General features: G+C 39.2%; 1 protein-coding gene across 2 annotated transcripts; it reads right to left on the bottom strand.

Annotated features, from left to right (window-relative positions):
• Positions 1-1,350: 1,350 nt before the first annotated feature.
• On the bottom strand, positions 1,351-22,655 carry LOC119741689 (UPF0669 protein v1g209471-like). 2 transcript variants are annotated; one of them, XM_038217537.1, is made up of 2 exons: positions 22,449-22,655; positions 1,351-3,187 (listed from the first exon to the last, which is right to left on the bottom strand). In XM_038217537.1, the coding sequence occupies exon 2, from the start codon at positions 3,123-3,125 to the stop codon at positions 2,592-2,594; it is 534 nt and encodes a 177-aa protein (XP_038073465.1). In that variant the 5' UTR covers positions 3,126-3,187; positions 22,449-22,655; the 3' UTR covers positions 1,351-2,591. The 2 variants fall into 2 exon arrangements, with proteins under 2 accessions (XP_038073465.1, XP_038073464.1); XM_038217536.1 differs by having other exon boundaries at positions 1,352-3,187; positions 22,463-22,652.
• Positions 22,656-22,923: the final 268 nt, after the last annotated feature.

Here is a 22,923-nt window from a genome sequence, read left to right on the forward strand (position 1 = left end):
ACGCCACCCTTTGCTGTAGGTAGTACGCTCAAAACCTGTGTAATTACATGATTCAATAGTCCGCACGTGTTCAAAGTCGTCTTTCAGTTACTACCAGGGCGTGCAGGGTGAAGTTGTGAACAGGTGAAGGGCGCTATTCATTGAAAATGAGTACCAGAGCATCGGCAGCTTAAAATCGCTGTACCAAACGATCGCTATTACGAACAATTTCTGCAGATGCCGCGATGTTTGTTATAAAGCGGCGTTCCACTGTACCTGAACATTTTTATCATTTGAAAAGACTTTTTAACGAATACAATTCTTTTCTTGTGTGAATTAACATGGTTTGTGGTTTGTTATTTTTTAATACTTCTTCTCGATCTTAAATCCCAGAATCATTGTAAGAGAGAAAACTTTCCAAAACAATTAACAAAATCTGATTTGAAATGGTAAACAATGAATGTTTTCTATAATTTAACTAGATGAAGTCTTACATGAATTTGGTTTTCTGCTAATTCCTAAATTGCAGCGCTGTCAAAACATGGACAGTGTGTTTTCTTTCTTTTCCAAATATCAGACCCACAAAAACCCACACTTTCTTCCAAAATGGGTTAAATTTCCGAGGTCGTCATGCATAAGGAAACAAGAGACTTGATCAAAAGGGCAAATTCAGGACAAAACAATTGAACCCCCCCAAAAAAAATCACATCCATCCAAAGGCTATACATCTCAAAATAGAACCATTTTAATTATTATTTTTCTCCATTCCTCTGTTTACGTTTACAGTAAGAAATCCACTCTCCCACTAGCATCCCTTTAGAAGACCCCAAAACAAGCTCATTGGTAAAATCTACATGTAGTACCAGCTCCATAGGTTGGAAATTATGGCTGTGCTTTGTACATTTACAATGTACTGACCATAGTCTTTTCTCAGGGTACGCCATCTTGAAAATCAAAGTGAGGCGAATAACGTTAAAGGGAATGTACATCATTGGCTTTTGCTGTAATTTTCAGAAATGAACTAGTTGAGGGGTTAGTATAATAGATCAAATATTGTTACACTGACATGTTTGAAGTTTTGTGTTCGAAAGTGCTGGAAAAACCAAGAAAAACAAAAATTGTCAAGTAGTCTGGTTCCTTGACTCCACTAAAGATAAAATGGATCAATTTATAGATGCCGGAAAATTGTAAGGTAAGGGAACCAGTCTAGCTGGCCTGCACCCGTTCATGAACATGTAACCAATAGCAAACAAAATTTGGACCGAAAAAAGTGTAAAGTTGGAGCAGTAGTTGAAAAATAGTTAGGTTTTTCCAACGGTGGTCGGCCGTTGGAAATGTATACAAAAATACCATTTTCTTGAAAATGACTTCACACCAGGTGCCATTATTTTACAGGATGCTTTAGACTGTCATTTACCAACATCCTAGTGAACCAGGTACCCTCACAAAGTTACAGCAGATTGACAATCTTATAAATGGATAGCTCAAAACATCAAACCATGTGTCACTGCATATTCAGAAGAATCATAAAGCCTAAAACAGTGGCCGAAATGAAATTTCCGTGTAGTACTCACTAGTAAGTAACGCTGCAGCACCGCCATCAATGTCAGACTTTCTATTTTCACTTTTCCATATGGCGGTTTTTGGGCTGAAATTGTAGTAAATAATGTAGGAACTACTTACATTATAAGGCTATCTAAGAATTGTCAATCGCACAAGACCATGTTGTCTCCCAGAAATAAGATGAACTGGAGCCAGATACGAACATGACAAATTTACATGAAGAAATTTTTCAGCAGTCGTGCACTGTACCCCGACTTGTTTACGTGTAAAATGATACAGGCCTTCGAGAAGCCCGTCTACATGTATTCAGACGGGCGTCTCGCTGGCCCGTATTTTTGTGCACGTAAATGATCTCGGGGTGTACAGTGCACTACCGTTGAGAAATGTCTGCATGGTGGAGAAAGTTTTCATGTTTGTATCGGTCTCCAGTTCCTCTTATTTCTGTTTCTTTTAGTCCTGTGTGAATAACAATTCACAGATAGCCTTATAATGTACATGTAAGTACAGGTTGTTCTTTAATAAATGCAATTCCAGCTCAGAAAACATCACGGATGGAAAAGTAAAAATAGAAAGTCTGACGTTGACGGCGGTGCTGCGGCGTGAACTACTACAGGGGAACTTCAGTTAAGCCACTGTTTTAGGTTTTCTATTCTAAAATCTTTCTCCAAAATGCAATGAGACATGACCTTCCTCGAATACAGCTTGATGTTTCGGGGGAATCTGAGCTATCCATCCATTTTTACGATTGTCAATCTGTTCTAACTTTGCAAGAGTCACTCGTTCACTGCGCACACTATTAACGCTGCCATGTTTGTTGGCATTATTTGCCTTGCTATGATTTTCAAGATGGCGTACTCTGAGAAAGGTCTATTTACCACATTTGTTAGAACAAATTTTGTACTGGAAGTGCATTCAGCGTACATGTGACAGCTCAAAATTGATTGTGCTACCTTTACACGTAGGTCATTTTTTTTTTTTAGTCACGGTTGTTTTTTTGCGCCTAATTTCAACCTCTGCTCTAACAGACAAAGAACACCTTCTTACACCAATCAGATCATGACGTCCACTGCCACCTTCAAGATGCCAATAAACACCTTCCACAAAAGCGATTCATTTTCGGCGTCCTCGCCCGCAAAGAGCTTGCCAAGGGATGGCTCTCCCTTCCCATTCTCAGTTCTCCAAGGGTCCTCGATCTCACTGGTGTCCAACAAAATATCAAACTCGTACGACGTGTCATTCTGGTATAAGGGGTGACCGTACACGCCGATCCCCACAGGCCGATTGAGCATCTCCGCAATGTCCACAATTTCCTCCCCGTACGTTGTTGACTTCAAGTCGTAATCCTCATAGGTAGGGTGCAGAGTCGTGGAGGACACATAGACGTCAGCATCTCCCTTGAGGGTGCGGAGCACCAGTCGGATGTTGCCGCCGCGTGTGAGTTTGTAATAGGAGTAATTGCCGGGTGGGACGGAACCAGTCAGGGTCTGTAGCAGGACGTTGACCTCACAGGTGCATCCCTCCAGCAACGAGAATACAACCTGCACAATGAGTAGATTAGTGGGAAGACTGACTTTGACACGCATGATGGTCTTGTCAGAGTAACGAGGTGACGAGCATCTGGCTGTTTAGGTTTTTTCGTCAGCAACTGCAAGAAGAATGTACATTTTGTAAACAGTGCAATAAATTTCTCAAGAGAAAACAAATAGAACAATTCATGAACTCTTTATTATAAATAATAATAACAACAGGTTCTTATATAGCACTTCTAACTATGATCAAATCGCTGTACATCATTAATACCCCCTGATCATTGGGCCAATTAAACATCTAAAAACAATCTCAGTTCCCTGGGGAGTATACGGCTCGATGCTGACATTTCGCCACAAGGCAGCTACATGTACATTAGCCCGACTGCGTCTGGCCGTACAGTACTATCGGGCAATTCTCCATGGGAGAGCAAAAAATGTCAAAAATAAATATTTACATATTAAACCTTTTTTGTACTTTTTCCAGACCTCAATTAAATGGGGAATTCAGTTCAAAAAACGAAATTGAAAAAATATACATATTTCTTGTAAAAACAGTGATTTTTGCAATTTATGATTAAAAACGTTAAGATTTGGTAAAAAAATAAAATTTTGTGTATGTATTACTTTCTGAATTATAGGGAAAAGATTTGATTTATTTTATGATGTTACAAGTTACTAACATTACTCAGGGTCATTAATAAAAAATCTAAAAATATAAATATATATATATATATAGTGTAGGCCTTCATTTAAAAATGTCAAAATTAGCACGTAATTCCGTTACCAAAAAAATGGCAAAAGTTACTTATTTTACAAATTTTCTTGGTTTTTTTCTTCAAATCATGTATGTTGAGAAAAGACCCTACTATAAACATAAATGAAAAATAAAAACTTTAAAATAGTAATTTCTTGGCATTTTTCCAAGTGGTAACGGAATTACGAAACGGTAACGGAATTACGGTAACGGAATTACGCATGCACAAAGTATGCACATTTCCTCCAGATTATGTACATGACATAATAGGAGATTTGCATGTAACCTTGGACAATAACTTTAAATACTAAATTACTTGTTAAATCATTTCCCTCTTTAATTTGCTATTATACAAATAAAAATAATCAGGTGTTCCATTGATTTTTTTACTTTTACTTTTTCTTTTTTACTATTTAAAAAATGCTAATAGTTGTTTGGATGCTTAAAGGGAATATACAACATTTTCAAACATCAGAAAATAAAACTACCAAGTTTTTACAAAATACCTTAACTAGGATGTTGGTAAATGACAGTCTAAAGCATCCTGTAAAATTATGGCACCTGGTGTGAAGTAATTTTCAAGAAAATGATGTTTTTGTATACATTTCCAACGGTGGTCGGCCGACCACCGTTGGAAAAACCTAACTATTTTTCAACTACATGTACTGCTCCAACTTTACACTCTTTCCAGTCCAAATTTTGTTTGCTATTTGGTATGTTCATGAACGGGTGCAGGCCAGCTAGTCTGGTTCCCTTACCCTCCAATTTTCCGGCATCTATAAATTGATCCATTTTACCTTTAGTGGAGTCAAGGAACCAGACTACTTGAACAGTTTTGTTTTTCTTGGTTTTTCCAGCATTTTCGAATGCAAAACTTCAAACATGTCAGTGTAACAATATTTGATCTATTATACTAACCCCTCCAATAGTTCATTTCTTAAAATTACAGCAAAAGCCAATGATGTACATGTACATGTACATTCCCTTTAAATATGTGTTGCCAAAGCCGTTGTCTGGTACCCACAGAAAATATATTCCACAACAAGTAAATGAAAGTTGAGTACCAGACTGTACTTGTACTTCTACTTGGCATAACTTAACATCTTCCCTTGCTCAGAGATGCCAACCAGTGCAGTTTTATTGTATTTTCCACAATAAACTAGTGAAATACGATAATACAATTGTTCATAGTCAAATTCGATTTTCGGTAAAAAAATATATGTATACATATACATTGCTTTCATTTGACCTTGACCTTTGACCTAAAAAATGAAGCCAAGACATGTTTAGGCCTACATTTACATTTTGATCTGCTAATTTTCACTTAGCTTTCCCCTTGTGGCATTTTATAAACTTCTAAAATTTGTATTGTGATGAGTTTATGTTGAATTCAATGTAAAAGTATTGCATTTACCTATTACATGTAAACCTATGGCGTAATTCCGTTACCGCCCAGGCGTAATTCCGTTACCGTGATTAAAATGCAAATTATGAAAAGAGTGATTATTTTTTCAACTTTGTTCTGCATTGTAGTTAACAACACCCCTGAACTCTACAAATACCAGGTAGTGTCCAATTTTAAAATTTCCAAACTTCAGAGAGTTTTATTAATTTATGCGAGAACTCAAATATGCTTGTCCTCCGTCCGTAATTCCGTTACCGATATTAAGCTCCGCCCCTTAAAGGGTAATCTTGTGGGATTTTTTTTTTTTTAGCAGTCAATCAATTCTATTGGGTCTTGGCTCCCTTTCCATGTTTAGATTAGTTGCCTAGCATAGAACATATTTTCTTGGGAAAGAATAATCCTTGACAAAGTGACGAATGGGCGTAATTCCGTTACCGAAGAATTGCCCTATCGCAAGCTCTGTAGTACGGCCAGACGCCCAATGCTTCCAAAAAGACTGAATTTTTTGGGCCGCTGATGTAGCGATTTTGCTACAGATTTCGATCGAGATTATCTTTTCATCCAGGACAAAAATTTCCAAAGTAAGGTTCTTAGTCGTAGAGCAACTCATACCTTTTCGAAAAAACGTTCTTTGGTCTCAATATTTTCATCCATCTGGCCAAAAGACGACTTTCAGTCATCATCTTCCACAAATATCGTCCCGAAAATGCTCCCCCATGCGATTTCAAAATGGCGGCCGCGCTGTAATGTATGCATTATGCGAGCGCGCTTGGGCAAGATAATGAATATGCATCATAGTTCATGACGTTTGTCGGACACTCGGTGCGGCTGGCCATACAAACACGAGGTCATGATCTAAATAATGCATACTCATTATCTTGCCCAAGCGCGCTCGCATAATGCATACATTACAGCGCGGCCGCCATTTTGAAATCGCATGGGGGAGCATTTTCGGGACGATATTTGTGGAAGATGATGACTGAAAGTCGTCTTTTGGCCAGATGGATGAAAATATTGAGACCAGTAGTAAGGGAGGCGGGGGTGCTGGACTTTGTCATAGGTCTGTGGGTAGGACAGGGCCATTAATGAGAAGTCAGGGTACCAGACTTTGTCATAGGTCTGTGGGTAGTACAGGGCCAATGGGAAATCCCCCGATCTCAAGAAAAAAAAAAAATAAAAAAAATAAATCTAACGGAGAGAGAGTGAGAGAAAGAAAAAAATTAGCTCCTTACCCTGTAAAAGGTGAGGAGCTGTTTTTTAATATAAAATGGAGAGTAATATGTTTAGACCGACGAGTATTTGAAAAATTAATAAAAAATAATATCGGTTTTTATTAAATAGATGGAATACTTTGGGACGTCACAACTTGGGGATAAGTGCGATCATCATATAATCATCGAGAATGGTTTTTTAATTTGTGAAACGTGCGGTGAAATAGTTTCACGTTATTTTGATTTTTCGGCAGAAAATGCGCAAGAAGATCGTATCAATTGGTCAACTTTAAAGAGAAACAAAAGAAAAACTGTGGAAAAACTTGTTTTGTCTGTGTGCCCAGAGCAAGACTCAGAAGATGTCCAAGAAACAATCAATAAATATAACGAGCTCGTTAATTACAAAACATTGAGGGGGAATGGTTGCGTCAAACGGTCATTAATAGCGGCGTGTTATCATCACGTCGTTGGATTAGACAAAGAACGAGTTAGAGATTTATTTAAAGTGACTCAAAATCAATTTAATAAAGCACTAAAAAGATACGATGACCACTACAATAAAGGCGGGGCCGAGGGTAACACCCTAAGAGGTGAAATAGAGGTATAACTCGGTGGTTCGCTTTCATAATGTTTATTTACCGAGAATTTGAACTTGTAAGTTTTTCGATAAGAGATTTTTTTTCTTTTGCCAGCCGTTCGTCTACCCGTTTTTTAACTTCTTTTTCAAAGTCTGTATCGTTTTTAATCTTTTGAAGCTTTGTGCTGGTCTTTGTTCTGATTTTTTGTTTAAGCTCGTTAAATTTTGCGAGTTCTCTCGTAATCAGTAAGAACTCTTCGTGCGATATATCTCCGTCGTTGATGGCTTGAGACACGTATTCTTCAATCGTGTTAAGTTTGGAGTCTGCTAATATTTTAATCTGGTCGTGCTTTTTTAGCTTGGCGGATAATCGCCTAGACGCGATTCTAAGCAAAATATCTACACCAAAAGCGCCTATAAACGTTCCTTCTAGCACCAATCCAACGGGGGTTGATATAACACCCAAGAGAGCGGGAATACCGACAGCCCCCGCTATAGCCCCCAATCCTTCTAATCCTATCTCTACGTAATTAATAGTGTCGATCACTCTCTTTATTTTTTTATAAGTGTGCTCTCGGTGGTCTCTCTCTTTTAAGATTAAAGATCGAATCTCTTCAATCTTTTTAAGTCTGTATACTTTTGTTTCTTCGTTACTATTTAATCGGAGTACATCTCCAGAAATATCGGGGTATAACGCCTTACCATCTACACTCATGTTTTTAATATAAAAAGATTTTAAAATTAAAAGATCTCTAACTCTATCATGATACTCACACCCTTGTTGTTGATGATCTGTCCTTTTTCACCTATGATTGAAAATGTCAGTTTGTCGATTATACCGTTTTTAAGTTTCTTGAAATCTTCGACTCTATCAGGCTCGGGTTTGCGCGTACCCACGGGTACGATTTTTAAGATGTCGGACGGACGGCCATCAAAAAAGTTTTCACTCGTACTTAATTGCGGGCAGCGAATAAACAAAAATTTAAACGGATGAATGTCGTAAGACCCCGTATACACCACTTTGGGTATCAGTCTTCCCTTGGGTAAATTGAGTAATCGAGAGACTTCTCTGTTTAAACGCAGTTTGAGTTTCACGTCGGTTACCACCAACGTCACCTTTTTAGATTCTCTAAATATTCGAAAACTTACCCCGGGTATATAATTTAAAATGAAATCGAACCAATCGACGTCGTACCACCCAGGTGGGATGGTGACCGAACCGGTGACTCCAGCTGGTAACGGCGCTAAAAGACTCGGAGAAATAAAATCTAAATTATCACCAGACACGACAAGACTCCCACGTATTGTTATCCCAGCATTTCTAATTACTCTCGCTCTAGGTTCGCTTATTATACCTTCGATATATTCTAGCGCTATCATTTTACCTTCATTGATGAAGCTTCTTCTTTCTGCTATAAGTGTTATTAAAAATTTAAGCGTATTGCTTTGTTCTTCGGTTAGTGTTTTGTCTTGTCTTTTAAAGCTTAAAATTCTTATACCATCTACAATTTGATCCATTTCTTCCCGGATCGATTCTAAAGCAGAGTCTAGTCTATCTTCTTCGTACGCTTCTATAAGATCGTTTATAACTCTATTGAAAGTATTTTCATCGTTAATTAAAAAGTCGTAGGGGTACTCGGGTACCAACGATTCAATAAAATCTCTATCTGTTCTTACTTCTACATCTGGGCTAACCAGTTCGGGTCTTATACCATCATCAGGTCTTTCAGCGGGTCTCCCATCTATTTGCGTATACCAATCAATCTCCGTGGCGCTGGAAATATTAAAATATCCGGGGTTAAACATCACCCTTTTTACGCGTACAGATTTTTGACCGTTTAAATTATCTACGACGTCTTCTAATTTAAACGTCTGCTCATTTTGAAACAAGTGAAACGAATGCATTTATTTTAAAGTCTTTTTATATTAAAACTGAAACTAAAATAATGGCTGCTTTTATGTTGTTAAAAAAGCAGATACAATCGATAGCTGATCAGGTAACGAGACAAGTAAATCAAAATGTAGCCAAGGCAACCGAGCCAAAGCATCAAGCTGCGTCCCAAGCAAAGTTTTTAAACAGCACTAAACCCAGTGAACTGGAAGTTATAGTTAATAATACCAACGGCTTTTTAAGCTCGTTTCCCGACTTAACCTCAGACTATAAATTGCCTCACGTTGAGACGGATGAGGATGTAGATCGTTGGAAATCACACCCCATGTCGTTTTATCAAAATCAGTTAAATTTTGCGATCTATTGCGCTACTACGGGCTGCGGTGTTGGATTTGATCTTTTAAACGCGAGCAACCGTTACGTTTGGGCCATCTTTAACTTTCATTTATATTTTACGGTTAGAAAGATCCTATATGACCTTGCCGCTCCTTTACCGGGAGATGATACATTTAACGTTCTAGACAACAGTTATAATCATAGAGCATTTAACGATATCTGTTTGTTGTTTGGCATAGATCAAAACAAGTCTTTTAAACAGACGAGAGACACAATATCTAACGGTTTGGGTAACTCGTATAGCTTTAATAAGGGCAAGTTTTTGGCGGTTGGCGATTATTATAGAGCACTACCCAACAGCCCCAAGGTTCTTTACGGCAGCGGCGGCTACGGGGGTCTAGATAGTCCTAAAAAGAGAGGAAACAGTTACCTTCCTTACACGATTATTTATATCGAACAAAATGAATCGGTGCAAAATGCTTGGTTAGATTTTATACCCACCAAGAGTTCGTTTACCCCCGCGGGAATCATAAAGATCAACGAATCGATCAGATCTTACGTGTACGCTTTACTCGGTGCGCAGGCTCAAACAAAAACGAGCGTATTATCACCAGGCACCGGATTAGACGCTCAAAGACAATTTAACGTCATCGTTGAAGATATCATCAATGCAGTAGACGATATGGAAACGAGTATCAATCAATTTCAAGACTCGCTGCAGTATGCCAGAACACCTTTAAATTTTGTCGTAAAACCGGGGTTATATTTAATTCCATCGGATATGAACTTAAGGATTGGAACGCACGACGGCTATAACAACAATCTTCAAATCGCTACCCAGAGTATGAAAACTGGTTTGGTGTTAGATTTAAACTCACAACCTCAGCCGGACGACTCTTTTGATGACACCGATGATGTCGCGCCACCAACACCCCTAGAGCCTATGACCGATGTTGTATCACCAACACTAGCACCAGCACCAACACCAACACCAACACTAACACCAACACCAACACTCACACCAGCACCAACACTAACACCAGCACCAACAGTTTTAACCCAACCCACGAAACTACAAACTCACCAAGACGAAAAATTATCGTTGACGGTAGGAATATTAGCTATCGTTGGCATGGGTATTTTAGCTTACGAGGCAACGCGATAAGTCACACTCTAATCTCACAACAACAAAAAAAAAAGCCTTACCAACTTTGTGCTGGTAAGGCTTATTTTTTTTGTTTAAACTTGATTACAACTACCATCCCTTTTGCAGGTATGCAAACACCAAGGCCCCCACACCCAAAAACAAAGCCCACACGTGTTCGGCCAACCACGATACGGACTTACTCAGCGCGTTAAATATCCAACTGAGTACGCTGCCTATGATGCCCGGCAGAGCACCCAACGCGCTCACTCCGATTTTTTGAAGAGCAGATGCAAAATTAGCGAGTTGTTTTGAAATCCACTCTTTGATACCGCCTTTTGGTGGTGTTGGTGTTGGTGTTGGTGTTGGTGCGGGTGCCCCACCCGCACCTCTCACGCTAGCGACGATGATACTCACTATCGTGCTGATGGCTAAACTCAAAGCGGCTAAAATGCTCACTACGGTCACACCTTGTTCTCTAAACAGAGTTCTAATCTTTTCTCCTAGAGTCGTGTCTTTATCTAATATTTTATTAATCGTTTCTTTGATTCTATTGATCTGACTTTTAAGTCCCTCTGAGTCGGTTTTTGCGGCTTCTAATCTGGCAGATCTTTCATCATCTAGCTCTCTTAATTTAATCCTTAAATCTAGTCGTTCTTCTTCGCTTATCCTAGGATCATCCAATTCATGTTCGGCATCAAATATCTCTTGGTCTACCTCTGCGAGACGCGCCACATTAAGTTCTAGGCTACCTCTCAACGTCTGAAGACTTTTGTCTAAACCCTGGAGTTCTCTGTAATTTAACCCCTCCGTTTGAGCGCTGGTGTCGCGTTGTAAATCGTCTATAATCTCGGTTACCTCATCGGTGGCTCTGGGTAGTTCTGTCAAGGGGATACTCTCGGGTTGTACTTTTTCGAGTTTATCTTTTAGTTTGGCAAGTAGTGTTGGTTTATAGTCAGCGATTTTGAGGGTGTCGCGAATAAATGCGGTACCATATTTATTTTGTAAGGTACTTAATTTGTAATATATTCTTTGACCACCTCGTCTATAAGATAATGGTTCTCGACCTTTATATGTTTTAACGTATAGATTTCTGTCTTTACCAATTTCAAAATCGTTGGGGTCGATAAACGCGGGGTCTATATTATTTTCTTTGTAAAATGAATCAACATCTTCTTTTATTACTTTTATAGATAATCTGCTTATTGTCCCCGTGCCGAGGACGCTTTCTGTGTTTAGCGGTGGTGTAGTAGTATCAAAGTCGTCATCTACATTGGTCTCTGCTACATCATCATCATCGTCGTAATCATCTGTTCTTTCGTAGTCTGGATCATAAAATCCTCCCTCATCCATTTATTTAATAAACCTATTTAAATTATGCCGTTTTCATTATACTGCCCGGTAGTATACCCTGTGTCACCAGCCAATTTTGCGTGGCCAGAGCTCCACTTATAATACCCGTCAATTTACCCGCATCTTCTACGCTTAGTTTGCTTAAATCCGGCGCTTTCATTTTGAGTAGTTTAGCTCCTACCATGGCGTATCCCATCACCAAACCCGATATGACGGCTCCGTGATAAATCGTATTAGCTATTCCGTTGGTGTCAAAGTTACTCATCGTTTTTAATATAACAATTTTTAAATTGCTGGTTTAGCTACAGACCTAAAAGGTCTGATCTATTCCATGTCTAGCGTTTTGGGGGCGATGGGTGTAGTGGGTTGCGTGACTACCGGCACTGGCTGTACTACCGGCGCAGTTGCCTTACTTTTTAGTACCAGCAACCCCACTCCTATTATAGACGCTATAGCCCCCCACATCGCCCAAGAGTTGTAGTCCGGTGAGCTCGTATTATCGTCCGATGTTACGTTCATTTTTGCTAATTTTAATTTCATCTGTCTATTGTGCTCGGCTAAAGCTTTACCCTGCTGTATTCGTTTAGGATTTTTAGTCTTGGTCACTCTCGTTACCGTCGGTGACGACGTTGTTTTTATCGGTTGGGGCGTCTCTGTCTCTGCTGGTTGAGCTGTGATCGGTGCTGTCGCTGCTTGTTGATCTTCCATTTATTATATTAGGTTTATTAAATTTCAAATGTTTTGTTGTGATAATCGTAGCAACTAGGGGTGATATTAAAGTTCCGTACTTGTAACAAACGTCGCTCAACATACCAGCCATACTCGCGCTTATAATAGGATCGGAACTCAAGTCGTTGGTGAGTTCTTCTTCAGAATCTATAGTGACGTTATAGCCTAAAACTTGTACGGGTGTAACAACGGCTAACACTCTCGAAAATAAACTCAAAGTGTATTTACCAACGGTTTTAACAATTTCATTTCCAAATTTAGTTTCGTACAGATGATATAATTTGTCGAGTTCTTTACTGTCAAGAGCTTCGATATGTTTAACGGTGTATTCCTTTCCCAAATACTTTCTAGAGTTTCCGGCTGCTATGACACCGCACAAACGATCTTTATGTTCTGCGTTGTGATCTTGTTCGTTTGTTAAAGTCAGTTTTAGGTCTTCCATTTAATTAGAAACGAATTTAATTTTGTTGTGGCTGTTGCAACTTTGTTACAAAGGCAAAGGTACTCGTAGGTGTAAAACGATAAATTAATCGATATGACGATAATAGCCAAAAACTGCAAATACTCGAATATTGCTATCATTTACTAACAGCAAAATATAATTTTGTTGACGTTTGTTGATTAACAAATTGTAATACCTGTGTAGTTTGTTGAATAGGTTATTACTCAGCTAGGTCCTTTTAGTTAAGCACCTAGGTAATTTAACTTGAGCACCTTGCTTATTTTACTTGAGCACCTAGGTTATTTTAGTTAATCAGCTATGTTATTAACCTACTCAAGTAGCTCGTAACTAACTGGAGGTTCGGTGTATACGACCAATTTACTATATTTCACATCTCTTAAACGTCGTTTTATATAATCTCGTTCTTCAATGGGTACGACGTCATTTTCGTCTAACGCTTGATCAAACGATGTTTTATCTTTGCAGTAAAATAACGCCAACCAAGCCGTGTTTTCTCTATAATCTTTTAAAACGCTGTTGTACTTTTGGGTCAGTAACCAACAGCTGTGATTTATGTGTCTTCCGCTAAACGCCATCTTGCTTAGCGCGCACGTCTTTTTACGATATTTAATCTCTTGATCCGAAGAGCAATCGTCCACGATAAACAGCGTGGCAACACCTTCGAATATTTTACTGTAAAAATCGATCGCTTCGTTGAGCGTCATCTTGTACAATTCCGGATCGCAGAGGTATACCTCGGGATCTGCTTGAATCCACTTTCTTTCGATGTACGTTTTGTTTTTAAATATGGTAGGGCAAATGATGACTATAACTTCAAATACGTTTTTATAGTCTGACTCTAACAGATCCAAAATCCATTTGGTTTTACCCGAATTTGTTTTGCCGACGATTAAAGCGCAATGCGGTTGTGTCATTTTAACTTAACAGAGATTTAAAATTTCCGTCTTCCAAGTTTAATTGAGCATCCATGACCAAAAAGACGTACATCGTGAGGTCACCTTGACTTTCGGCTTCTCTGTTAAATTGAACGTTGATGCCTCCTCCGTCTCCGAGTTTCCTACCGGATCCGTGAGCGGAATTGTCGTCGTTACTTCTAAAATCGAGCCACAGACCGTACTTGTTTTTTAGATAGTCTCCGAGGTCACAACCCGTCAAATTTAAGTCTTTAGCTACTCCGCGCCCGCTTTCGGTATCGCTGTCTCCAAAGAACTTGTTAATTTCGTACCAGTGTTGATATTGAAACATGCCTTGACTGTAGAGTTGATTGGGTTTACCTTCTACAGTCACCGATGTTTTGGTTAGTTTTGGATTATAAAATCGCTGCGGGTTTTTCTCAGTGGGATCTTTAAACAAAAACAAAATACCCTTGAGACTCCTGATGGGTTGATTGACGCTGACGTTCCAAAGCGTGTCCGATTTGTTGACGGATCTAACTTCTAGCGAGTGGATTTTATCAAACAGATATTGCATTAACCCCTTGTGTTTATTCCTGATGGTGATGGCTAGGTCTCTGTTGGTCACCACTTCGTATTCGAGAGACAAGTCTGAGATACTGTACATCGCCGCCGTATCTGAACTGTTGACTACTTTATCGTGATCGTTAAACTTTATCTCGTACGTCAGAGGTTGTTTTAAACCGCTGGGGTAAAAAGGGTGATGCGAAGTCAGTATGTCAATGTCTAGGGGAATACAATATCTGTTACCATAGGCATCCGCGATAGCCTGATCTTTACCGTTGTTGGCGCCCGCGTTAGCATCTTGAGCCCCCATTCTTAGTTTAGACACGTTTTCTTTTTCTATGCCCGAGTACGCCATGTTTCGAGTTGCCGAGCTGTTGATCCAATTGTCTTTAAAGTTGTGATACACGTCGGCGTTACGATAACTTATAATTTCGTGACCTTGAAGCCTGACGCTGATTTCACTGACTAAATTTCTGGCCAAATTGCTAAAAATGGTTCTATTGTCGTCGCTTCCACCGTCGAGTTCTAAACTAAAAGCTAATTTACAAGTGCCGGGTACGATCACGTCGTCTACGCCCAATTGAGGAAACTTAACTCTCAGCGTTTGCCCCGCCGATATACTACTAGGATTGTGGGTAATGACCACCTCTTTTCTCTCACCCTTGATAGATCTGGGTATTTTTAATAGCCTGCTGGGATTGAGCTTTTTTCCGTACGCATTCATTTTATTTATACGAGTTTTAAATTTAAAGATATCTGTAAGCCAAGAAGCCCACCAATAGCGTTCCTCCCGCGATAAACGCCAGTTCTTTTTCTATTTGTTGGTCGCTAGGCTCGTAAAAATCTTCGAGTTTGGGTTCGCGGGGTAACTCGACGTTTTCTCCGGTCATTTCGTTGTAGTAACGCAACGCTTGGTCTATGTTGGAAAATGTTTGTTTAGAAACATTTTGTTTTCTGATACGTTCGTTGAGAAAATCGAGTCGTTTCGTCCGTTCTCGTTGCCACCTATCTTTGGCGGCTGAGAGTTGTTCTATCGCTAAATCGTGTCTCTTACGCTCTTCGCTGCCACCACTTAGACTTGAAAATAAATAGTTTGAACCCGAAAAAGCTAAGGCGTTTACGATCGCACCTCCAACCATCATTACAACAGCTGACGCCATCTATTTAATGTATAAAGCCTTTTAAATTATTATTATAGTAAATGATGGATAAACTTCAAAAACTGTATTATAGCCCGAGCGGTTATTGGAAAGGTGAAAGCGCCGTCGACCATTTACACGATAAAACAAAACTCGATAAAAAGGTAATCAGGGATTGGCTTAAAAAACAAGCGATCTGGCAAATTTATCTGCCGGGTCCTGCGTATGTACCCAGACCTACGAGTACTTTGCGAGAGTTTGAAACACCAAACGACTTTCACCAAATGGATGTGCTATACCTACCCTGGGATAAAGTAAAACGCAAGACTTATAAATACGCTTTGACGGTTGTCGACGTTGCGAGTCGATACCACGAAGCAGAACCTTTGGTTTCTAAAACGGCAGATTCCACGCGGGATGCTATCGTCAAGATTTACGCGAGATCGCCTTTGAGTTACCCTAAAACGTTGAGAGTAGATGCCGGTACCGAATTTAAAGGTGCATTTAAAAAATGGATGGCTTCAAAAAACGTCGAGATTATCGTCGGCGAACCCGGAAACCACCGGTCGCAGGGTATCGTAGAAAGATTTAACCGAACGCTAGCCGAGAGACTGTTTGGTCATCAGTACGCTCAAGAAATGTTAAATCCCGAGAGTAGAAACACGCAATGGGTCGAGCGATTACCCAGCGTGATCAAAGCTATAAACGATGAAACGACGAGATTAATAGCTAAAGCACCGTCAGAGGCGGTTAAACTTGAACAGGTCCGGCAATCGCCGGCTAACCCCGTTAAAACAAAAGAGCAACAATTACCGCAAGACGCAATGGTTAGATATTTATATTACCCGGGCGAGCAAGAGGGTGGAACCTCAAGAAGAGCCACGGATCCCATTTGGAGCGTAGACATCTTCAACGTGGAAAAAAGAACGAGTCAATTTAAAATGATTAACGGTAAAAAAGTCACGACGGGTCCTACTCTTTATTACCTTCAAAACGGTCCAAAAAGGAGTTTTGTGAGACAAGAGCTTCAAGTCGTACCCGAGGACACGCAATTACCGCCTAATTAATATCTAGATTACGGTGACCATAAGCGAGCGTGTGTATTCCATCCGATAAAATGTACCTCTTGGTATCCAACGGACTCAACGATAGTTTATGTTGAGATATGGTGTAAAGGATGTGATTTTCCGACCTAATGTGAGTCATCGTTTCTGTTTTAGATTTATTGTTAAAGATGCAGTCGTAGTAGTGCCGGTGTTTTAATTTTTTGTCAGTGACCGATTTTGTGACCCCCTTGGCTTTCTTAAGAGTGATGTTGTTGTCATCCGCTAAAATCGAGTACATCTTAGGTCTTACACAAACTGCTTCTTGAATGACCTTACCTCCAAACTCGTCTTTAAATTTACCGATCACTTTCTTATTGGTTGGATTGTACAAAGGATGATCTGTTGGGTAATTTGAAAAGTCGTAGTGTTGCCCGTGAGATTGCATGTCTTTGTATATGTCATCCGTGTAAACGACAATCAACAGACTGTCCGTATCCGTATACATCAACCTGATTTGATCTCCGTACTTGTCTTTCAATCGGTTGTAATAAAAATCGTACATCAGCGTCTTTGAGAGATCTAAGATGCTCACTCCGCAGTAAATGGGTTTGTTTAACACGGTTGTCGTTTTATATGTTTCGACAAACGACAGGTCACATTCTGGAAACGGCGTTGTTGTTTTATAGCTCGGTCTTTGAATTATTTTTTTGTATTTTTCTTGATCACTCTCATTATTATCTCTCAGTAGGTAACCGTCTATTCGGTTTCTAACGTTTTCCATCGTCTTACCAAACACGCTGTTATTCATCAGTTTAAAAAAGTCTTTCTCAAAATCAGAGGTCGCTTTGGTTCGGAGTTGCGTGTTTTTGTCGATGTAAGATTTCATCCAAGGCGCTTGTTTAAATTTTAACACGCGATGTACCTTTTTTAGTTTCAAACCAAGTTTGAGATACAATTGTAATGTAACGTAGTGCAACACGTATTTTTGTTTTGGATTGAGGGTACACGTTAATTTTTGTACGTCGCTACTAGGTTCGGTATCTAATAATTCGTTTTGATAATCAGACATCCACTCTTGGGGTATGATGATGTTTTCTGGTGCTAGGGGAAAATCGTTATGCTTGGTGTGTAGATCGTTCGGGTAATCGAGGTCTACTTCAAAGCAATAACCGGTGTTTGACGTTTTCTTCAGCGTTAATATTCTTTCTTCGGTAAACGGTTTCGAGGGTGTCCATTTAAAATCGCTGTACGGTAGATATTGACTCATAGCCCAACCGTACAGATTGTTGGCATCCAGATAAGCGATATAACTCGAGGGTTTGTTTGAATCGTAGTCATCGAGATAGTGATTATTGGCTTTGTGGTATCTCATTCCACCCACGCTCGAGATACCTCCTCGTTTTGCTTTTTCAAAAAATAAATGTTTGTCTACGTCTTGCAACAGTTCGAGTTTAACTTCTGAGTGTTTCAATAGAGCATCCCAGGATAATCCGGGTGCGGTAAAATAATTGGCTGGATCTAACCCATAGTTTGTAATACACGTTCTTCTAAAGTTTTCAAATACACCTGCCAGTAATAACGTATCGGTGGTCACGTATAAATCGTGATATTCTCCTAGATTGTGTATATTAAACTCATTCCACACGCGTTGAGCTCTGTCGTAGTCTTGTTGCGATATATGTTCGTCTTTTAGTCTGCTGTAAAACTTACTGATGGGTGGTAGGCTGGTCTCTTGAAATCTATCAAACGAGTCCATATATTCGTAGGGATAAATTCCTTTTTGTAATAGCGAGTCAGGATGTTTAAAATGCTTTTTGAGTAGCTGAAACGACTCTTTTGGGCAAGCTTTCACTAATTTATCCAACGACGATGCCATAAAACTAAACGAGTCTAAAAATCGTAGATTTCCTATCGAGAACGAAATATACTTTTCTGAATTTTTAGCGATCACTTGTATTTCTGTTTGACTATCATATTCTGTCATTCCCTGCATGATTAAATGCGCGTCGTAATTTTGTAAATTGTGAAAAAAGACCGGTATCGGTGTACAACCGGGTTTAATTTGTAGTTTGAGGTTACAATAGGCGTGTGCGGCACCCCTATATTTACCAGTGACGTGGCAGTGATCTCTCACCTTTCTAAATTTATTAATGTTCTTGTTACAGTCGAGACATTTAGACTCAATAAATCCCTTACTATTTTTGTACTGATATTTTTTCTTTTGTTTTATCGTTTTGGGTTCTCTGGGGTTCTGGCACTGACAGTTGCTCGAATAATTGGTATAAATTGGTTTTTCGCAAATCCAACACGTGTTTGTTTTATCGTGATGGTCTTTAGCTCGCTCGTTAAATTTCATGGTTTGGGGTTTTTCAAATAGACAATTAATATCGCTTTGTAATTGTAACAACGTTGTTATAAATCTAGTTGAAGCGTCTTTACCTCTATAAGTCTCTTGATATACATTTTTACCGTCACATCGGACGACAACTAGCGAATAACCGCTAGCTTTGTGAACGTTAATCTTTTTTGTGTTTGTCTCTTTATCTGTGGATGTTGTTGTTTGTAATATGGATTCAAAGTCGGCATAAATGACAAATGGTGCTTTTTGTTTGTGCCTATAGTTTTTAAATTCTAATATCGGTACGTCTCTCTCTTCACTTGGTTGCCCGTCTATGTATTTTGGTTTACCCAGAGGAAATACAATCTTTGATGGATGTGTATCTATACCCTTACAATCGGCGATATGTTTGTCTAATTTGTTTTGATTGGTAAAATGACAAAGACATCTTCGACAAAAATATTTCTTACATTTATGTTTCGTAACGTCGTATATCAACCTCGTAAAATCTTTTATCCAACAATAGTGATGCTTGTCACCTTTAGAAATCAAAAGCAGATCGATCTCTTTCCCCTTGTAGTTTTTAGACACGTATAATGGATATATCTCACCCTCATAACCATATACGTTTATCGATAAATTATTTTGTCTTTCTATCTTGGGTATCTGATCGACCGGTGTCGGAAAGTCAACGCCTTTAAAACTGAGTCCGTCGTCTTTGGTGTATACAACAGGTTCTTCTTTATGAATTTTATAATTAGGATTATTTCTTATTTGATTTTTTACTTTATCCGTATACAACTCAAGAGCAGCTCTCAAACACCATCTCAAACACTCATCGTCTTTGTTTTTGATGTTGATCATCGCCTTCTTAATTTTAAGATATTCGGGTAGGTCTATGTAGGAACTACCTCTCGCTGGATTATATCTGTTGATGTTGATGTATAACGCCATTATCTTTTTTAAAACCCAACCCGATCCTTGATTCGTATACCTTTCATCCTTTTTGAATAGCTCTTCGATCTCTTCTTTTAAAGCCTGTTTTATTTGACTTTGATTTAAAACGGCTTTTTGCTTGCTATAATGAATAGCTTCGATCGTTTCGATCGTACCATCCGGTTTGGTTTTTTCGTATTTTATTTTGATTGTGAGCTCCATTTTTAAACCTCTCAGCTCTCTCAATTCAGACTTGATTTTATTGACTATTTGTTCCTTGTGCGAATCAAAAAACTTGATTAAATCATGGTTATAAAGTCTGGGGTTTAATTCCCAGTTTCTGTAGTAATTTCTAAACCTTCTCGTTTCTCTAAAAGCTGACTCTGTAAAGTATTCGGGTTGTCTGTATGTTTTAATCGCCGAGATTAAATCTTTTTTCAAAACTCGTCCTTTATAACCCGTCGGTACGTATTCTAGATTTTGTTCGTCTACAATCTGTTTGAGCTCATAAAGTTTCTTTTTCCTCAAGTTTTTAAATTTACTTTCATAATGTTTTATCCCCTCGATGTAGACTTTACGAGTAAGAGAAACATTTTCATTGTGCGGTATATTATACCGCTGCACGTAATCACGCAGCGTGGCTTTGTTCCATTTAGAATATCCTTTGACGGTCGGTCTAAACATATTACTCTCCATTTTATTATAGGAAATATAATATTTTTTTTCTCATTTTTTTTTGGAAGACAGACTTTAGATTTATAAGCAATCAGACTCACCTCATTCGTGCCTCAACACGTTTCAAGGTCGCGTTGTTTACGCCAAAATTTTATCGTGCCTCAACACGTTTCAAGGTCGCGTTGTTTACGCCAAAATTTTATCGTGCCTCAACACGTTTCAAGGTCACGTGGTGGTGACTCCCACATTTTTCAAGGTCACGTGAGGGTGACATCACCTCATTTTAACGATGACAGATTTTTTTATTTTTTTTTCTCTCTCTCTCTCCCGGCGTCAGATTTTTTTTTTTTTTTTTCTCCCGGCGTCAGATATTTTTTTTTTCTCTCTCTCTCTCCCGGCGTCAGGATTTTTTTTTTTTTTTTTTTTTTCTTGAGATCGGGGGATTTCCCATTGGCCCTGTACTACCCACAGACCTATGACAAAGTCTGGTACCCTGACTTCTCATTAATGGCCCTGTCCTACCCACAGACCTATGACAAAGTCCAGCACCCCCGCCTCCCTTACTACTAGACCAAAGAATGTTTTTTCGAAAAGGTATGAGTTGCTCTACGACTAAGAACCTTAACTTTGGAAATTTTTGTCCTGGATGAAAAGATAATCTCGATCGAAATCTGTAGCAAAATCGCTACATCAGCGGCCAAAAAAATTCAGTCTTTTTGGAAGCATTGGGCGTCTGGCCGTACTACAGAGCTTGCGATAGTACTATACAGCCAGACGCAGTCGGGCTACATGTACATGTACACGTACAATCAATCACAATAACCATCTCTGCCCTCACATGTACCCATTCACTCCTGGGTGGGGGGAAGCACTCATTGAATGAGTGACAAAGTGCCTTGCCCAAGGACACACGCACCATAATTTTCGTGAAATTTCCAGATTCATTTTTACACGTTTGCGTATCAAAATTTCAACATGAAATTTCACAAAAATTAGACATCTGAAAAAGGCAGCACTTTCTGACTAGCCTAAAAAGAGGGTGAGTATGCTTCTAAAGCAAAAAAATCCTACAAACTAAGCCTAAATGTGAAAATCAAAATTTGGCAAAGTGCGACACGTTTTTGTACATGTGGATGTGTGGCCTATGTTTACGGAGGCAGTCCAGTAAATAGGCCACATTTATGGGGCTAGTCTAGACCTATCAGACGTTATACAGGAGACTCTTCTTGGCTCCGTGGATATTAACGGGTGATACTCGGACAGTCTGACTGACAATAACTTAGCCCCATAAATGTGGCCTATTTACTGGACTGCCTCCGTAAACATAGGCCACACATCCACATGTACAAAAATCGTGTCGACTTTGCCAAATTTTGATCTTCACATTTGGGCTTAGTTTGTAGGATTTTTTTGCTTTAGAAGCATACTCACCCTCTTTATAGGCTAGTCAGAGAGTGCTGCCTTTTTCAGATGTCTAATTTTTGTGAAATTTCATGTTGAAATTTTGATACGCAAACGTGTAAAAATGAATCTGGAAATTTCACGAAAAATATACATCTGAAAAAGGCAGCACTTTCTGATTAGCCTATAAAGAGGGTGAGTATGCTTCTAAAGCAAAAAAACCCTACAAAGTACAAACTAAGCCTAAATGTGAAAATCAAAATTTGGCAAAGTCGACACGATTTTTGTACATGTGGATGTGTGGCCTATGTTTACGGAGGCAGTCCAGTAAATAGGCCACATTTATGGGGCTAACAATAACTATGATAACCGACAAAATGACTCACTGAGGTCGGCGTTGAGTGTCCGGAAACTGGGCAGTAACATCTGTCACCTTTTGTGGCAGAAGTTTGTCAAATGCATTGTAAATTTAACATAATAGTGAGAAATAGCGATTGAAAATGTAAGGTACTAACGAACATTTATAGGCCTACCTTTCTTTTCTTCACAGGTCCCCGATTTCTTTGCCGTCAACACTGGCGCTTGGATGCGAAGTTGGACTCGGACTCGGAGTTTGAGCGGTCAAACTCAGAGCAACATGTCCACTTGAACTGGACTGGACCTGCATTTGATCAGTCAGTAGAGCACGTACGGTACGTCAAGGTACACGACTAAACAAGCATCTGTGGAAAAACGACACAAAATATTGTACATTGTATTATGTAGGGGAAGATCGGACAGTCCGCAGAAAAAGCGAAACAAGATTTAGTTGCTTATGGGGAAGAGCGACCCTAGCGTTTGATAGGTAAAAACATTTTGCTCCAGTGCACTCATCGTGATAACCGAGAGGTATAGAGCCAATAAACTGTTTTCCCTTAGGTAAATAGTGCAGATATGCAACGTTTTTAAATCAGTTTATTCCCTGACTAATAGCAACACTGATGTGCTACATGGG

Source organism: Patiria miniata, unplaced genomic scaffold, assembly GCF_015706575.1.
Source record: "Patiria miniata isolate m_02_andy unplaced genomic scaffold, ASM1570657v1 HiC_scaffold_5, whole genome shotgun sequence".
Taxonomy (NCBI): Eukaryota; Metazoa; Echinodermata; class Asteroidea; order Valvatida; family Asterinidae; genus Patiria; species Patiria miniata.

What these genes read in the sequence shown, in the direction of transcription:
- LOC119741689 (XM_038217537.1), bottom strand. Translation starts at nt 3,125, where the DNA reads ATGCGTGTCAAAGTCAGTCTTCCCACTAATCTACTCATTGTGCAGGTT.